At 36.3% G+C, this 18,161-nt stretch overlaps 1 protein-coding gene across 1 annotated transcript in view; it reads left to right on the top strand.

Annotated features, from left to right (window-relative positions):
- FIG4 (FIG4 homolog, SAC1 lipid phosphatase domain containing (S. cerevisiae)) overlaps positions 1-18,161 on the top strand; it is a 114,837-nt gene that overhangs the window by 75,207 nt on the left and 21,469 nt on the right. The window contains exons 17-22 of the mRNA XM_008587415.1: positions 500-558; positions 1,844-1,991; positions 9,752-9,835; positions 11,611-11,806; positions 12,811-12,893; positions 15,483-15,569. Coding sequence (XP_008585637.1) covers positions 500-558; positions 1,844-1,991; positions 9,752-9,835; positions 11,611-11,806; positions 12,811-12,893; positions 15,483-15,569 — 657 coding nt within the window. The remainder of the gene's footprint in view (positions 1-499; positions 559-1,843; positions 1,992-9,751; positions 9,836-11,610; positions 11,807-12,810; positions 12,894-15,482; positions 15,570-18,161) is intronic.

Raw genomic sequence — 18,161 nt, 5'->3', positions numbered from 1 at the left:
ACTATACACACAGATGGGTACACATAAAGCAGAGTAGAAAAAGTTATCTAACTCTCAGATAACAGTGTTCCAGGGAAAGCTGGTTGTAGGTCTTGGGTCAAGGTTGTACTGCTCACCTGGTGGCAGAGTAACTGCAGGCACAGTCCCTGGGAAAAGTACATAGCAGCTCACAGAGTTGGCTTAGTATATCCAGATCTTTTTTAGCTAAATCAGATCTTGAGTCAAACATCAGAGCATGTTGACTCTCAGGTTTTTAATGGCGTTTTTGTAGATCTGTGACATAGTTGAAACAAGAAAGGGATTGGGAAGGGAATTACCATGTTGAAGACCTACTGTGTCAAAAGCTTTGCAAACATGTTTTAAAAAGGAAAAAAAAAAAACTTTGAAGTAGGAGGCAACGTTTTACTATGAACCATACAACTCCTTTAATCCAATGAATTGTAGAAAACCAACATGTACATTTGGTCCATCTGATCTTTTTTTTTTTTTAATTTTATAGTTATACTTACTGGTGGACACCAGAGGTAATAAAGCATTTACCATTGCCTTATGATGAAGGTAGGTAACTGTTTCTCTTTTAGTTTTTACACTAACATAATTTGGAATTATACCTAAATGAACTTGAAGCATTAAATTCTTTGCATATAATATTTTATTAGAAAGAAATAAATGGCTACTCAGTATTATGTTGCTGTTTTAATATATAGGGGATTGCAACATCTCTTAGCTTCTTAAAGGGAAGGAATTGTGTTATGCTTCTTTTTATCTAAGTAGGCCAATACCTTGTATTGTGTCTTAAAATTGTTAGATATGTCTCTCAAACATTTAGTCAATATAATATAATATATTAGTTCATCATTTTAAACTAGTACTGATTATATTTCTGCATAGTTGGTGGGAATGGGGAGTAAGTAAGGACTCATTCACAAGGGGAAATTAAAACTTTTTTCCTGTATCTAAGCAGTGAAAAAAGGTATGTATGTATAAAAGAACATTTTAGTCACATTTAAATTATTTTATTAACTTGTCAGAGAGCCAGGAAAATTTTTATATTAAAGAAATACCCTCAAATATATAATACATTAGAATGATGTTTCCAAATTTAAATAATTGCCCACTTAATATAGTTTAGTCCTGGCTCTGTTACTAATTCCCCTGACCTTGGACAAGACAGTTTTCCATCTTGAAAGGGTATCTGATAAGCTCTACTGCCAACCAGTAGCACTTCAGTTGAGGACTGCATCTAGTCATGGTTTATTATTATCCCAACTTTGGGTGGTAAAGGGCATAAAGTAAGAAGATTGCAGAGGATTTTTAGTTCTTAATAAATTATTGATTCATTTTGGAAAAGTATTTGTAATTTGAAATTCTGGGGAAAAAAACAGCTCATATTGCTGAGAAAGTTTGGTTCTTCTGGGAGAAAGGAAAGGACTTTAACTGTCTAACACTGGCCATTAATAGGATATTAAATATAAAGGAAATAATGAAATAGCTACGTGATTTTTAGCTAGAATGCAGAAGTTATTCATTTAAGAGCAAAAAGGAATTTAAAGAGCTGAGTAATGTGATTTCTAAAATAACTGCCTGCTCCCACCCAAGACTTCGAGAGGCCCCCCTTACCTCCTTAGAGCTTGTCACACTCAGCTTTGCTGTTCATTTTCTTTGTGCACATCTCATCTCTCTTCCATGCATGGAAGTGCCAGAGGCAGGAGCTGAGCCTGGTTCAGTGCTGTATCCCCCACAGATCTTACCATGGCACTCTCGTGAACACAGTTGATGTTACATAAATGCTTGCTGGATGTAATCTAAAGACTTTTAGAGTAACAGGCAGCATCTCTCTTAGTTATCTGTGCTGCAAACTTAAAGAAGTTGATAGTGAAGAAGTTTCACAAATATGAAGAAGAGATTGATATCCACAATGAGTTCTTTCGACCGTATGAATTAAGTAGTTTTGATGATACCTTCTGCTTGGCTATGACAAGTTCAGCACGGTATGTTGTGAGTACTCTAATGCTGTAAGTATTTGGGAACTGTGGTTTTCCTAGTTCATACAGATACAAGGGTACTTCAAAAAGTTCATGTAAAAACAGAATTAAAAAGATAATACAAATCTGCCATGAACTTTTTGAAGTACCTTTGTATGTCTTACTTTACCAGAAATCCGTTCTGCAAGCCTTGCTTTCAGCCTCTATGTGAATACCTCCTTCAATAGTGATCCCACTACTTCAGGACACAGCCCCTTCTGTTGTTAGACAACTGGCATTAATATCCTCCCTTTGATAAGCTGGAATCTGCCTCCCATTAGTCCTGGTTTGCCATTTGGAATAAACTCAGTTTTTTTATTGAACATAGAAATTGAGAGCTAACATGAATTAGAAGAAAAAGCATCATCTTCTGTACTAGAAAGCCTGGGATTTGAATCTTAGGTCAGCCACTGCCTAACTGTGTGACCTTGAGAAAACATCCAACTTATCTGAGCCTTATTTTCTTCATCACACACACACATGCATGCACACACACCAAGTGCCTAATGTAGTACCTGGCACAGGTAGGTGATTAATAAATGTTAGCTATTATTATATTACTACTTTTATTAGGTACAGGACAAGTCTAGATCCTCTTCAGTATGATAGCCCTCCAGATATTTGAGGAAGCAATACTAATCTTTTTCAGGGTAAATTTCTTTATTTTTTTTTTTTATAACTCATGTGACATGATTTCCAGACTCTCTCCATCTGGTCTTCATAACTCATGTGACATGATTTCCAAAATCCCTCTATCTGGTCTGTCACCTTTGGACATACTTCATTTTTCTGTGTCTCTTTTAGAATTTGATGGGACCTTTTAGTAAAAATGGTGGGACCGGAATAAGAAAATTAGGCAAAGTAAATCTCTTCTTGATTATTATATTTTATACTAAAGTTTAAATGTTTATATTTTACATTTTCTTCAGATGTGTTATATGTGTATCTTAATTTTATGTGGCACATGTAGATACATATTCTGTGGTTTTGTTTCTTAGAAATCTTGCTACATTTTGTTTCAGTTTCAGATGGTCAGGAAAAGTTAGAAATTTTTACTTGCTTGATTTTTCAGTTAAACTTATTAAAGTGCAGTGGTTTTAACTGTAAGGTCTTTGTTATTTCTAGAATTTTTTAACTCAGCAAAGGATAAATGACATTATGTATATATGTTTATGTAGATATATAGTTAATTTTATTTGCGGTAGTTATATTCTATAAAGTCACTGCAAACACTGAGTTAGTGAATACTGAACCATTGCTCCTAAGGGAGATACAGGATTAGGTTCCTGTGAGCCTCTGATCACAACGTTTTCATCAACTGATCAATACATAACCTCATTTTGTGTGTGTTTCTGTTTAAGGATACCTTATTTAATATAAACTATTGATTCATTAACATTGCACTCACGGCCAACAGCACTATATAACTCATGCCTGAATGAAGCTTATGAACACATGTATTTTCTCCGTAAGGCACATCACAGATTTCTTGTGCTTAGAAACACTAGACAGCTTCAGCACTATGCATCAGGACCATTTTAAACAGCAAGATCTCCAACAAAAAGCACAAACAATGTGAAAAACATGGCACTAAATAGACCGTGAAAAAGACACTTGTTTATGGTATAAAAGCAGAAATAGAAAGGCAGAGCACACCTTGTTCAACCTCAGCTGGGAACATAAGCATTGGGTGACTCAATTTTTTCACCCTTCTGTGCATGAACATAGTGAAAATGACTGCAAAGGCACATGAATGTTGATTTGGGGGTTACAAATAAGTCTTAGTGAGTAAGCAAATGTATAAACATGGAATCTGCAAATGATGAGGATTAACTATATATGTTCAAAAAGAAAGAAAAAAATTAAACTAATTACATTTTTAAAACATTTGCAAACTGTTAAAATGGCCATTTTGAGCCACATTCAAGGTTACTTTCTTTTCCTTCAAAAAATGTAATATTCAATCACACACTCAGAGCAATATATCCTTGCCAGAAGCTATGAGTCTTATCAGCGTAAATCATGGNAAGGGCACAGCTGCGGTTTTTGCCAGCTCTTGCTCCATGTGCTCACCAGGGCAAACCTTGAAATGTCTGGGGCTCGAAATGGTCGGAGTGGTCCCTTCTTTCTCTCGTTGTAACTTCTCCCGCCTTCATGCACTCTGTAGGTCTCTCCTCCTCATTCCCTGAGCTCTAGCAGCCCCAGCTTGGCAGTCTTTGCTTTTTAATAGTTGTAAATTGGTTAATTTTAGGAGAGAGTGATGCCGGGGACCGTCTATTCCATCATCTTCTCAGCATTTCATTTTTAGAAAGCCTTTTATTTATTTTAAATTATCTTTTTATCATTTTTGGCTATAGACTTTTTTAACTTTTGGAAATCTGTTTTTTAAAATATTTTAGATATATTATTTCACATTATTCCCCTTCCTAACTCTCATGAACTTTGACATAGCACTTTTCCTCTAAATATCCATTTAATAAGATTTTGATTTAAAATTAAATTCAGTGGGCAGAGAGAAGGCAGTTCAGGATTCTCATAGACTCTCTGCTTCTAACAGATAAGTCTTCTAGCAGAAATACAGATAATTGAAATTCCGTACTCTTACTCTGACTGATCTCTATAATCAAGTAGTGAATATATACAGTTAAAGATTAACAGGGCCTATACTGTTTTCTAAGGGACCTTGTTCATTAACACTATCCAATTCATTCCTTAATGATTTTGCTTAACTGTCTTAATTAACTATACACACAGATGGGTACACATAAAGCAGAGTAGAAAAAGTTATCTAACTCTCAGATAACAGTGTTCCAGGGAAAGCTGGTTGTAGGTCTTGGGTCAAGGTTGTACTGCTCACCTGGTGGCAGAGTAACTGCAGGCACAGTCCCTGGGAAAAGTACATAGCAGCTCACAGAGTTGGCTTAGTATATCCAGATCTTTTTTAGCTAAATCAGATCTTGAGTCAAACATCAGAGCATGTTGACTCTCAGGTTTTTAATGGCGTTTTTGTAGATCTGTGACATAGTTGAAACAAGAAAGGGATTGGGAAGGGAATTACCATGTTGAAGACCTACTGTGTCAAAAGCTTTGCAAACATGTTTTAAAAAGGAAAAAAAAAAAACTTTGAAGTAGGAGGCAACGTTTTACTATGAACCATACAACTCCTTTAATCCAATGAATTGTAGAAAACCAACATGTACATTTGGTCCATCTGATCTTTTTTTTTTTTTAATTTTATAGTTATACTTACTGGTGGACACCAGAGGTAATAAAGCATTTACCATTGCCTTATGATGAAGGTAGGTAACTGTTTCTCTTTTAGTTTTTACACTAACATAATTTGGAATTATACCTAAATGAACTTGAAGCATTAAATTCTTTGCATATAATATTTTATTAGAAAGAAATAAATGGCTACTCAGTATTATGTTGCTGTTTTAATATATAGGGGATTGCAACATCTCTTAGCTTCTTAAAGGGAAGGAATTGTGTTATGCTTCTTTTTATCTAAGTAGGCCAATACCTTGTATTGTGTCTTAAAATTGTTAGATATGTCTCTCAAACATTTAGTCAATATAATATAATATATTAGTTCATCATTTTAAACTAGTACTGATTATATTTCTGCATAGTTGGTGGGAATGGGGAGTAAGTAAGGACTCATTCACAAGGGGAAATTAAAACTTTTTTCCTGTATCTAAGCAGTGAAAAAAGGTATGTATGTATAAAAGAACATTTTAGTCACATTTAAATTATTTTATTAACTTGTCAGAGAGCCAGGAAAATTTTTATATTAAAGAAATACCCTCAAATATATAATACATTAGAATGATGTTTCCAAATTTAAATAATTGCCCACTTAATATAGTTTAGTCCTGGCTCTGTTACTAATTCCCCTGACCTTGGACAAGACAGTTTTCCATCTTGAAAGGGTATCTGATAAGCTCTACTGCCAACCAGTAGCACTTCAGTTGAGGACTGCATCTAGTCATGGTTTATTATTATCCCAACTTTGGGTGGTAAAGGGAATAAAGTAAGAAGATTGCAGAGGATTTTTAGTTCTTAATAAATTATTGATTCATTTTGGAAAGAGCACTTCAGTTGAGGACTGCATCTAGTCATGGTTTATTATTATCCCAACTTTGGGTGGTAAAGGGCATAAAGTAAGAAGATTGCAGAGGATTTTTAGTTCTTAATAAATTATTGATTCATTTTGGAAAAGTATTTGTAATTTGAAATTCTGGGGAAAAAAACAGCTCATATTGCTGAGAAAGTTTGGTTCTTCTGGGAGAAAGGAAAGGACTTTAACTGTCTAACACTGGCCATTAATAGGATATTAAATATAAAGGAAATAATGAAATAGCTACGTGATTTTTAGCTAGAATGCAGAAGTTATTCATTTAAGAGCAAAAAGGAATTTAAAGAGCTGAGTAATGTGATTTCTAAAATAACTGCCTGCTCCCACCCAAGACTTCGAGAGGCCCCCCTTACCTCCTTAGAGCTTGTCACACTCAGCTTTGCTGTTCATTTTCTTTGTGCACATCTCATCTCTCTTCCATGCATGGAAGTGCCAGAGGCAGGAGCTGAGCCTGGTTCAGTGCTGTATCCCCCACAGATCTTACCATGGCACTCTCGTGAACACAGTTGATGTTACATAAATGCTTGCTGGATGTAATCTAAAGACTTTTAGAGTAACAGGCAGCATCTCTCTTAGTTATCTGTGCTGCAAACTTAAAGAAGTTGATAGTGAAGAAGTTTCACAAATATGAAGAAGAGATTGATATCCACAATGAGTTCTTTCGACCGTATGAATTAAGTAGTTTTGATGATACCTTCTGCTTGGCTATGACAAGTTCAGCACGGTATGTTGTGAGTACTCTAATGCTGTAAGTATTTGGGAACTGTGGTTTTCCTAGTTCATACAGATACAAGGGTACTTCAAAAAGTTCATGTAAAAACAGAATTAAAAAGATAATACAAATCTGCCATGAACTTTTTGAAGTACCTTTGTATGTCTTACTTTACCAGAAATCCGTTCTGCAAGCCTTGCTTTCAGCCTCTATGTGAATACCTCCTTCAATAGTGATCCCACTACTTCAGGACACAGCCCCTTCTGTTGTTAGACAACTGGCATTAATATCCTCCCTTTGATAAGCTGGAATCTGCCTCCCATTAGTCCTGGTTTGCCATTTGGAATAAACTCAGTTTTTTTATTGAACATAGAAATTGAGAGCTAACATGAATTAGAAGAAAAAGCATCATCTTCTGTACTAGAAAGCCTGGGATTTGAATCTTAGGTCAGCCACTGCCTAACTGTGTGACCTTGAGAAAACATCCAACTTATCTGAGCCTTATTTTCTTCATCACACACACACATGCATGCACACACACCAAGTGCCTAATGTAGTACCTGGCACAGGTAGGTGATTAATAAATGTTAGCTATTATTATATTACTACTTTTATTAGGTACAGGACAAGTCTAGATCCTCTTCAGTATGATAGCCCTCCAGATATTTGAGGAAGCAATACTAATCTTTTTCAGGGTAAATTTCTTTATTTTTTTTTTTTATAACTCATGTGACATGATTTCCAGACTCTCTCCATCTGGTCTTCATAACTCATGTGACATGATTTCCAAAATCCCTCTATCTGGTCTGTCACCTTTGGACATACTTCATTTTTCTGTGTCTCTTTTAGAATTTGATGGGACCTTTTAGTAAAAATGGTGGGACCGGAATAAGAAAATTAGGCAAAGTAAATCTCTTCTTGATTATTATATTTTATACTAAAGTTTAAATGTTTATATTTTACATTTTCTTCAGATGTGTTATATGTGTATCTTAATTTTATGTGGCACATGTAGATACATATTCTGTGGTTTTGTTTCTTAGAAATCTTGCTACATTTTGTTTCAGTTTCAGATGGTCAGGAAAAGTTAGAAATTTTTACTTGCTTGATTTTTCAGTTAAACTTATTAAAGTGCAGTGGTTTTAACTGTAAGGTCTTTGTTATTTCTAGAATTTTTTAACTCAGCAAAGGATAAATGACATTATGTATATATGTTTATGTAGATATATAGTTAATTTTATTTGCGGTAGTTATATTCTATAAAGTCACTGCAAACACTGAGTTAGTGAATACTGAACCATTGCTCCTAAGGGAGATACAGGATTAGGTTCCTGTGAGCCTCTGATCACAACGTTTTCATCAACTGATCAATACATAACCTCATTTTGTGTGTGTTTCTGTTTAAGGATACCTTATTTAATATAAACTATTGATTCATTAACATTGCACTCACGGCCAACAGCACTATATAACTCATGCCTGAATGAAGCTTATGAACACATGTATTTTCTCCGTAAGGCACATCACAGATTTCTTGTGCTTAGAAACACTAGACAGCTTCAGCACTATGCATCAGGACCATTTTAAACAGCAAGATCTCCAACAAAAAGCACAAACAATGTGAAAAACATGGCACTAAATAGACCGTGAAAAAGACACTTGTTTATGGTATAAAAGCAGAAATAGAAAGGCAGAGCACACCTTGTTCAACCTCAGCTGGGAACATAAGCATTGGGTGACTCAATTTTTTCACCCTTCTGTGCATGAACATAGTGAAAATGACTGCAAAGGCACATGAATGTTGATTTGGGGGTTACAAATAAGTCTTAGTGAGTAAGCAAATGTATAAACATGGAATCTGCAAATGATGAGGATTAACTATATATGTTCAAAAAGAAAGAAAAAAATTAAACTAATTACATTTTTTAAAACATTTGCAAACTGTTAAAATGGCCATTTTGAGCCACATTCAAGGTTACTTTCTTTTCCTTCAAAAAATGTAATATTCAGTCACACACTCAGAGCAATATATCCTTGCCAGAAGCTATGAGTCTTATCAGCGTAAATCATGGAAAACATTTGCAAACTGTTAAAATGGCCATTTTGAGCCACATTCAAGGTTACTTTCTTTTCCTTCAAAAAATGTAATATTCAATCACACACTCAGAGCAATATATCCTTGCCAGAAGCTATGAGTCTTATCAGCGTAAATCATGGAGCTGTTTCCTTTTTGGCATCTATGATGGAATTTGGTCTGGCTTCAGCAGTATAGTAGTAGCCCTTGCATAATAAGAAAGACGCTTCAGCTTATCTCAGTAAGTGGTAAATTAAGATAGTTTCTATTTAAAATGTTCCAGTAGTTTTTTAATGAATTAACCTCAGCCTAATGAGATAGATGTTGATACTTCAATTCACACTATTCTGTTTCTTTATCATTATGTCTACCTCCTTAGGTGGTACAGCTTAAAAATGTTGTCCATTTTAAAACGGAACAGCTTAGTGTTTTGCCATTGGTTTTATGAGTTCCATTTTACCTGAGAACTCATCGTGATGTATAACCAGATGGTGTACATCTTAGTAGTAGTTCAGTTGTCAACACTGTTCCAGTAAACAAAATCTTAAATTCAAAATTATTGGGCCTCATAATCTCAGAGAAATCAGAGGGAACGCTGATAACATTAAGATTACCCTGTGCCATTGGTTCATGGGCTTTTATGGCCCTGTTCACCTGATGCTCCCTTGAACATTTGGTTCAGAATATATGTAGTTCCGAGGGTTAAGAAGGAATATTATAAGAGTGTCAATTGAGATGGAAGCCAGTATCATCTGGATGAACAGTGATTCATATAGAATTTTGTTTTTTTCACCTTTCTTCAGTGACTTCATGCCTAAGACTGTCGGCATTGATCCAAGTCCGTTTACTGTGCGTAAACCAGATGAAACTGGAAAATCAGTATTGGGGTAAGATTTGCATATAGAATGAAATTTTAAAGATTCATGTAAAATAATAGCCCTTGCAATATAATTTCCACCAAAACTAACAACTTCAAGTCACATAGTTGGGGGCACAGTTCATTTACTGCATCTATACAGGTAGTTTTTTTATAGGCCTGGGATTGCTAAAGCATTCAACATTGAAAGAAGAATTTATGGGAATTTCAGCAACATGGTACGTTTTGTTATTCCTAATTTAAATTGGGAATATAACAGATGGTATAAAGGCATAGAACAGATATTATGTGTTATATTTTATAAATAATTCAGCATTCTCTGTTTTCTGACATAAAATAATTAAGTAAAAACTTATATTCGTTGTATTTATTTTTGTTGACATCCTGATGTATGTAAAAGCAAATATACTCTGATAGAGAATTTAATAGATTTTCTGTGCATTACTGTAACATTATTTTAGGAGGAACTTATTTTATTGTATCCAAAGTATGAAAAAGAAGACATTTGCATCTTTGTGCTTAGAGAATGGAGTGAAATGTTTTGTCTTCTGGCATAAGAATTTCTTTCACCACTGACTTGCCTAGTCCCAATGATAAAATTTCTTAGAGACTCTGACCTGAAACCCTGGCCAGATTGTACATACAGACTTTGTAGATAATTGTATTTGGGAATTTGTATGGGATTTTAATTGGATTCTCGCTACATGTGGTTTATACAATGGGATGTCTGTTAATATTTTCCAGATACACCATTTCTGTGGCTTAAATATGTGGCCTTTAAATAGCTTCATGTTAAGCCCTGACCAGATGCTAAGAGGAATTCAAAGAAGGAATTCCTCAGGACTTGAGAATTCAGGGTGTTCCCAGGACAAATAAGTAAATGACCAGCTGTATTAGTGTGCAGCACAGAAATGCTATCAACTTTAGTTTTTAGTTGCAGAAGTTCAGAAACTAATTTGTTTTCTATAATATGTAACCCATGATCAAATAACATTGCATTTTTTTTAGAACATTTCAGAATATTATGGTATTTTTAGTCCCTTATAAAAAATATTTTTTAAAGTAAGGAATATTAAACATTTTCACAAAAGCCAGAAGTATTATAGGTACTATAAAATATTTTCTGAATTAAAAAAAAATTCTTACTACTCCCAAATTTGGCACTAAAATAAAAGTAAATATTTTATAAATGCAGGGATATTTTTCTTTTTTCTTTTCCCCCCCATCTATTGCCTACTATTAAAGGGAGTGTTCAGCAAATATACTTGTTTACTAATAACACAATAAATTTTAAAATTTAGTTTATGTTCATCAGTTGCTTGTTATTTTGCTACACTGTAATTGATAAAAATTCACAGGAGGCAGAGAGATATACATGGATTTGGCTATTGTCCTTTTCTTGAAGCTTTTATAAGTTATAGGTAATTTTACTAATATCAAACTTAGTCTTCTATTATTATAATGCCATAAATTTTGAAAATATCGATTTCAGTTACCAAAGGAAGGCATAGTAGCTAAATGGTGAAAAAACTTTTCTGCACCCTGCAAGTACATTGTGCCTTATTGTTTGAATTTATAACAGGGCTTAAATTCATATAAGGTCAATACATGTACATGGAGAAATATTAGGCTTTTCCCTTTAGCACAGCTTGAATCCAGACCCTAGTTTCTCCCTGTCATTTTCTTGTGCTTCACTGGCACTAAGGTTTTGGGACAGAATGATACACAGTGAGTGTTAAGAGTTTAGTTTAAAGGTGCTTCACATTCATATTCATCTTTTTAAAGAAACAAAAGCAATAGAGAAGAAGCTGTACTACAGCGGAAAACGGCAGCCAGTGCCCCACCACCCCCCAGTGAGGAGGCTGTGTCCAGCAGCTCTGAGGATGACTCTGGGACCGACCGGGAAGAGGAGGGCTCTGTGTCTCAGCGCTCTACTCCTGTAAAGATGACTGATGCAGGAGACGGTGCCAAAGTGACCGAGGTGTGGGAGAGGGAAGCTCGCACAGTACAGCATGAGCCTCTGCAGAATGATCTTTCAGTTAAAAGTCTGAGAGCAAGAAAATGTCACATTATCTCACTCATACTATTTTAATGTGTAATGTTTGAGGCACTGAATAGGCTGAATACATTTGGCAGAGATATTATCAAAAATGGTTGCATTTTGAAATAAAATTGATGATTTTGCTCCCATATGTAATGGTGAATTTCTTATCACTTCAGAATTTTTAAGAGAATCCCATTCCTCTTTGAGTAGCCAACCAGCTTGAGGTTTATTTATTCCCTTGCTCTGCATTGTTGGGATGCAGGGTTTAGACCTGGCCCTCACAATCTTTGAATAGCCCTGGTGGATAATTCATCCTGTTCAATTCAATATTACTAATATATTAAGGGAAAACAAATGGAAATAAACAACAAAAGAACCAAAGCTAGCTTTGGGAAAATTTGTTTTCTAGAAATAGGCAAAAGTCATTTAGAGATAGATAAGGCAAATAAAATGTGATGAAATAAAAACTGAATCCCTTATTCCAGGAGTTGGCAAACTATGACCTATTGGTCAAATCCAGCCTGTTGCCTGTTTTTGTGAATAAAGTTTTATCCGAACCAAGCCATGCCTTCCTGTTTACATATTGTATTTGGCTGCTCTTGTTTAATAGCAGAGTTAAGTAGTTGCAACACAAACGGTATAACCCAAAGAGCTAAAATATTTACTCTCTGGCCTTTTACAGAAAAAGTTTGCTGAACCCTACATTATACAAAAGCAACTAGTAATTATTTAATAGTTCTTTACCCTAAAATAAACTATTTTTAATGGAAATAAGATTTTTTTAAAAAAACCACTGAGTTTAATTAACAGATTAAAGAAATATTGTGAATGCTTTTGTGGAAAAATTCACAGGTTCATTTTCTTCATCTTTGGAAATTATTAATATGCTAGATGTCTAAAAATCTTTTCTTGTTTTTTATTTTTATTTTTTTAAACCCTAGAATGTGGTCCAACCCATGAAAGAGGTATATGGAATTAACCTCTCAGATGGCCTCTCAGAAGAAGATTTCTCCATTTATTCAAGGTAAGATACTTTTATTTAAAGATTAAAGGAAAAAAATGAAAATTTACTATCACAATAACTTGTATCTAATACAACCTTTTAAAAATAAAAAGTCGACAATACGGGGGGAAATGAATTCCTCTTGGAACACAATAGTAGCATTTAAGAGGTTAAAATCGGAAATATTGATTTTTATAAGCAACATGGTCTAGAAGAATGAAGTATCTAGGGTTAGTGACTGAGTAATATGACTGTTTATTGCAGAGAGCATGAGTGTGCAAGTGAAATTTTGGCTCAGGTTAATTAAGCAAAAAGAAAGTGTCCTTTCCTTCAGGTGACTTTCACTTAGAGCCTTATTAGCTCAGACAGTCTCTGAGGCCCACCTTTATACTTCTCTCTTCTCAAGGAGTGAGATACAGCCTTGTTCAGCCACAACATTCTGGGAAACAGTCAGTCTAAGGAGAAGGCAGGGCAGACCTGCAGGGAAGTGAGGGTTCCGTGTCCTGGAATAAAAGTCTGTGTTTGATATTCTGAAGAACAACACTTCTTCCTTTCATTGGCATAGCTCTTTACAGTGTTTTATTTGTTCTCTAAACAACTCCATAGTAGATTGAAAAGATGTTATTTTCCCCCTTTATAGGCTAAGAGTGCAGGAAAATAGAGCCGTTCAGTGAGTTAACCAGGAGATACATCCTGTACTTCTGGGTATCTTGTGATTTTAGACTGTGCCTTCCTCTTTATTCTCTTAATCATGTTAGGATGCAGAGCTGGGGGGACAGGGAGAAACAGGGGCCCTGGCCATTCTTTCCCTCTCTCAGAGTACCTCCTTTCTGTGGGCACACTGCCCCTACAGGGCTTCTCCCACCCTACATGCCTGCCCACAGCATCTCTCCTCTCCATCTGTCATGGGCAGTGCTGTGACAGAGGAAGCCTCCCTCCATCAATATCTGTGGGGTAGCTGTGCCATGGGCGACCAAGGGATGTTCAGGGACTTGCTAGCACCCACTCTTGCCCTAGCTGGGCGCTGGGGCTATCTTAGTGCTTCCTCTGATCCAGGGCTTAGGGTGAGGGCCCATATAGTTTTGACCTGAACTGGCAGGTGCCCCTGCCACCCCAGTTCTCCACCCAGTTGGCTGGTACCCACCCAAGTTTGTGCATGTAATGGACAGTGTTCTGGCCGGCTTGCAGACCGCAACTCCCACCTGGGCCACCATGAGCTCTGTGGGGAAGGGAAGTGATGCAGCTAGAACTGGTGTCTGCAGACTGTCTTCCAGCTTCCTGTTCTCCTGTCTGTTTTTCCTACATTGGGCCTCAAGCACCTTCAGACTCCTGAGGATATCTCAGTTTTGCAGTTTTGTTCTAAGTTGCTGAGCCCTGCTCTGTCTTCCTTTTCCCTCATCTCTCCTAGTGTCTTTGGTTTACTATCTTCACCAGACCTGGAAGCTTTCTGGTTACTTCCTCAGAACCTTGTTTACCTGCCTTTTTTTTTTTTTTTTTTGAACCTGACAGTGATTATACACTTAATTTAGGAAGTTTAAGGTTCTGTACAAATAGTTGATATTATGTGACATTCTTCCAAAAAAGGGGATCAAAACTTTTCACGTGCTGAAGATAAAAGTTGGATGAAAGTAAGCTATTTGAAAGTTTTTCAACAGCACTGTAATGATTTAATAATTGGTAGTTTCTACAGCACTTTTCTTGACCTTTAAAAAAGCTAATGAAAAATAAATGATAAGATTATCCATAGTCATCAGAAGAATATACTTTTAAAAAATAAAAAAATAAAAAGGAAATCAGCTCTTTAATCCTGCCCTGTAACCTTTCATGGGCACATTAGAACAAAACTCCAAGACTGTATCCCTGAGGGGAAGATGGCTGCATGCAACACAGGCAGGCTTCAGACAGCTGTGCGCTTCAGAGACAGCTGCTGGGTGTCCTCCCACCTGCTGAGCTGGCCTGGGGCAATTCCCTTCAGCTTGGACTTGGCTATTCAAGTCTTCTCTGACGAAGGGTGACATGGCGATGGTGCTCACCAGCTTGTCTCCTCCATCCTAATTGAAAATGCTACTCTTAGGAGTGGCTGGAGTATATTTGGTGGGGGGATTCTAATGGTCCTCAGGAAACTGAATCCATGTCAGGGGCTCTCAGGGGTGTGCTTGCTTTAGGAGGTGGCTCCCTAGCCTGATCCTGCCCTTTCCATATCATTTATCTCACTGCAAGCACCTACCCGCATGCTTTCTGCATTCCATGCATTAGATATGTGTCACCCTTAGATGTATGAGGCCCTGCAAGATCATCTTCCTGGCTTAAGGAACATTTCTGTTGAAGTTCTGCACACGTTTAAATGAATAGAAATGCAGTAAGGTGTACATTTTATTTCATTCTTATATCCGTGGTTATGACTTACATTTTTAGCTGAATCTCTCCTCCTTTATTTCTAAAAAACCCACTCTAAAATCATCAGTCTTGAGTTATATAAGGTACTTTTATGTGCTGTTCTGAAATAAGCATACTATTGTCATTGGAAAGCTAACACCATTTTGTGTGATCAACTGAATTAATTGCAAATACTTCCTTCTTTGGCTTAATTTTATCCATTGTAATTTGTAGATTTGTTCAGCTGGGGCAGAGCCAACATAAACAAGACAAGAGCAGCCAGCAACTCTGTTCCAGGTGCTCAGATGGAGTTATAAAATTGTAAGTATTAAATTAGACCTTTAAAAAAATCTTTCTATTCATGCCATTTATAGTGCTTATTTTGAAGACATTTTAAGAAAAATATTCAGTGTTATCACCAAATTAGTATAAGCACTAAAGCATCTCCTCCTGGTACCTTACTTGAAGAAAACTGGATCTCTGTGGGGGATGGGGAAGAGATTGGCCGCCTCAACTGTACTTGAAATGCACCCTTTGGAGGTAAGATTGGAGTTGGTGGAGGCTTCCCTGCATGAGCTCTGCCCTCCACTGGGTGGAGGTGGGATGATGAAACAGCTCTGACCCTGGAGACAGACTCCTAAGGGTCAGTATAAAAGCCCTGAGGGCAAAGATGGGTTTGTCTCTCCTAGCTGTATATCCCCATTAGTTGTAATAACTTTCTACAAGTTAAACAGGTGTGTAATAAATTCTTAAATAAACAGAACCATGTTCAGATCATGCCACTTCCTGGTTTTTTACCTTGAGCAAGTAACTTAAGTGCTATGTGGCTCAGTTTCTTCATCTGCAGAAGTGGATAATAATGACAGCTGCTTTACAGGAGGGTGATAAGACTTAAATACAGAGTGCTTAAAACAGTGTCTGGAATAAGTTCTCAATAAGTTATGACCTCTGTAGTATAATTTGAAGCCAGGTAGTATAATGCCTCCAGCTTTATTTTTATGCTCAGGATCGCTTTGGCTATTCAGTGTCTTTTGTTGTTCCATATGAATGTTAGAATTGTTTTTTCTATTTCTGTGAAGAATGTCATTGGTATTTTGATGGGGATTGCATTGAATTTGTAGATTGCTTTGGGTAGTGTGGACATTTTCACATTAATTCTTCCAGTCATGAACGTGGCATGTCTTTCCATCTTTTTGTGTCCTCTCTAATTTCTTTCATCAGTGATTAGTAGTTCTCATTGTAGAGATCTTTCACCTCGTTAAATTTATTCCTAGGTATTTTATTTTTTGGTAGCTGTTGTAAGGGGGCTTGCTTTCCTGGGAAACAGCCAGTCTAAGGAGGAGGCAGGGCAGGCCTACGGGAAAGGGATTAGTGCAGAGGAGGGAAGGATCTATTGTCCTGGAAGAAGAGTCTGTGTTTGATATTCTGAAGAACACCTCTTCCTTAGAGAGTAGTGGCTGTGAGGATTTCGAGAATTGGATGGACTTGGAAAATATTTAGTAGGTAAAATAGACAGGACTTCTTGAATCCTAAATAATTGTGGAGGGGGAGGGAGGGTCAAGGATGACCCTTAGGTTTTGGTTTGTAACAGGTTTTGATTGATTGATTGATTCATTCATTTATTCATTCAGCAGATAGGTATTGAGTGTGTCTGTGTTAGGACCATTCAAAGCTGCCGTTTACTGAGGTAAGGAGCACTGCAGGAGGACCCAGTTTGCCTTTAAAGTAGCATCAAAGTGGAGGAGTTGGATCAACTGATTTGGAACTCAGAAAAGAGCCGGGGCTGGGGATATAAATGCTCACGAGTGGTAATTAAAGCCACTGGTTAAGGATGAGACTGCCTATGAAGAGAGACTAGAGTTAGAATAGTCTACAGCTGCTCCTGGTGGGGATCTGGGTCTAATCGCTGGGACACAGAGAAAGAAGAACCTTCGAGGAAACAGAGATGACGAATCAGAGAAGAGGAAGGAAAGCGAGATTTTTATCACAGCCTCCATAAGGGCTTTTTATCCCTGCTTTCTCTCCCGTCACTATTTTTTTCCTCTTTTTTGGCATATAAACTCCTACTAATTGAGAGACCATTTTTCTTTGTTATAGCTATTTAGCATATGGAAGTATGGGCTCTTAAATGAATTGAAATAGATGTGACCAAAGAAGGAAAGTATTTAAATGTGTTAAGTGAAAAAAGAGACTCTGTTAACCAAATTGTATTATACCAATTGATTATTCCATTAAAATGGCATGGCACAACTTGTGAAGAAATTGTGATGAAATGAATGTAACGTACAAAATAAAATAAAAACGCCAAATTGTATTATACCAATTGATTATTCCATTAAAATGGTATGGCACAACTTGTGAAGAAATTGTGATGAAATGAATGTAACGTACAAAATAAAATAAAAACATTTCCTCCCTGTTTTCTTCACCATTGTTTCTACTTTGATCTGTAAGCGGTCTTACAATTTTTACTCTCACATTCTTTCTCTTAAAATATTTAGTATATGCTCTTCTGAGTCCTAGAACAGATGAAAACCATGTGGATCTAGAATTTTTCAACCTTTTCCACTTAATTAGTAAAGAATCTATCACGAGTGTGTTTTCACACAGCATCTTCAGCAGGATAACAAAGAACTTGGTAGGCTCTGCATTCTGTTGTCATGGAAACCATCCGAGAGTGTTTTTGGTGGTTTTTTTTTTGAGGGGTGGAGGGGGTTTAAACTTTGTAACCAGTTCTTAAAATGTCAGTTATTCATTTTTAGATCTCTAAAGCTGTGCAAAAAACAAGAGGAATTAGATTTATATGAGATTCTTGAAATTCTCCTCTTGTTATATTTTAGGTTCTAGTATATTTAGAAATGGTGATGTTTATTTTAAGTTCATATAGATATGTGTCTACTCATCTCTGTATAG

The sequence above is a fragment of the Galeopterus variegatus genome, unplaced genomic scaffold, assembly GCF_000696425.1.
Source record: "Galeopterus variegatus unplaced genomic scaffold, G_variegatus-3.0.2 Scaffold4384, whole genome shotgun sequence".
Lineage (NCBI taxonomy): Eukaryota > Metazoa > Chordata > Mammalia > Dermoptera > Cynocephalidae > Galeopterus > Galeopterus variegatus.
The sequence above is the reverse complement of the archived record's forward strand: the minus strand, read 5'-3'. Positions and strand labels throughout refer to the sequence as shown.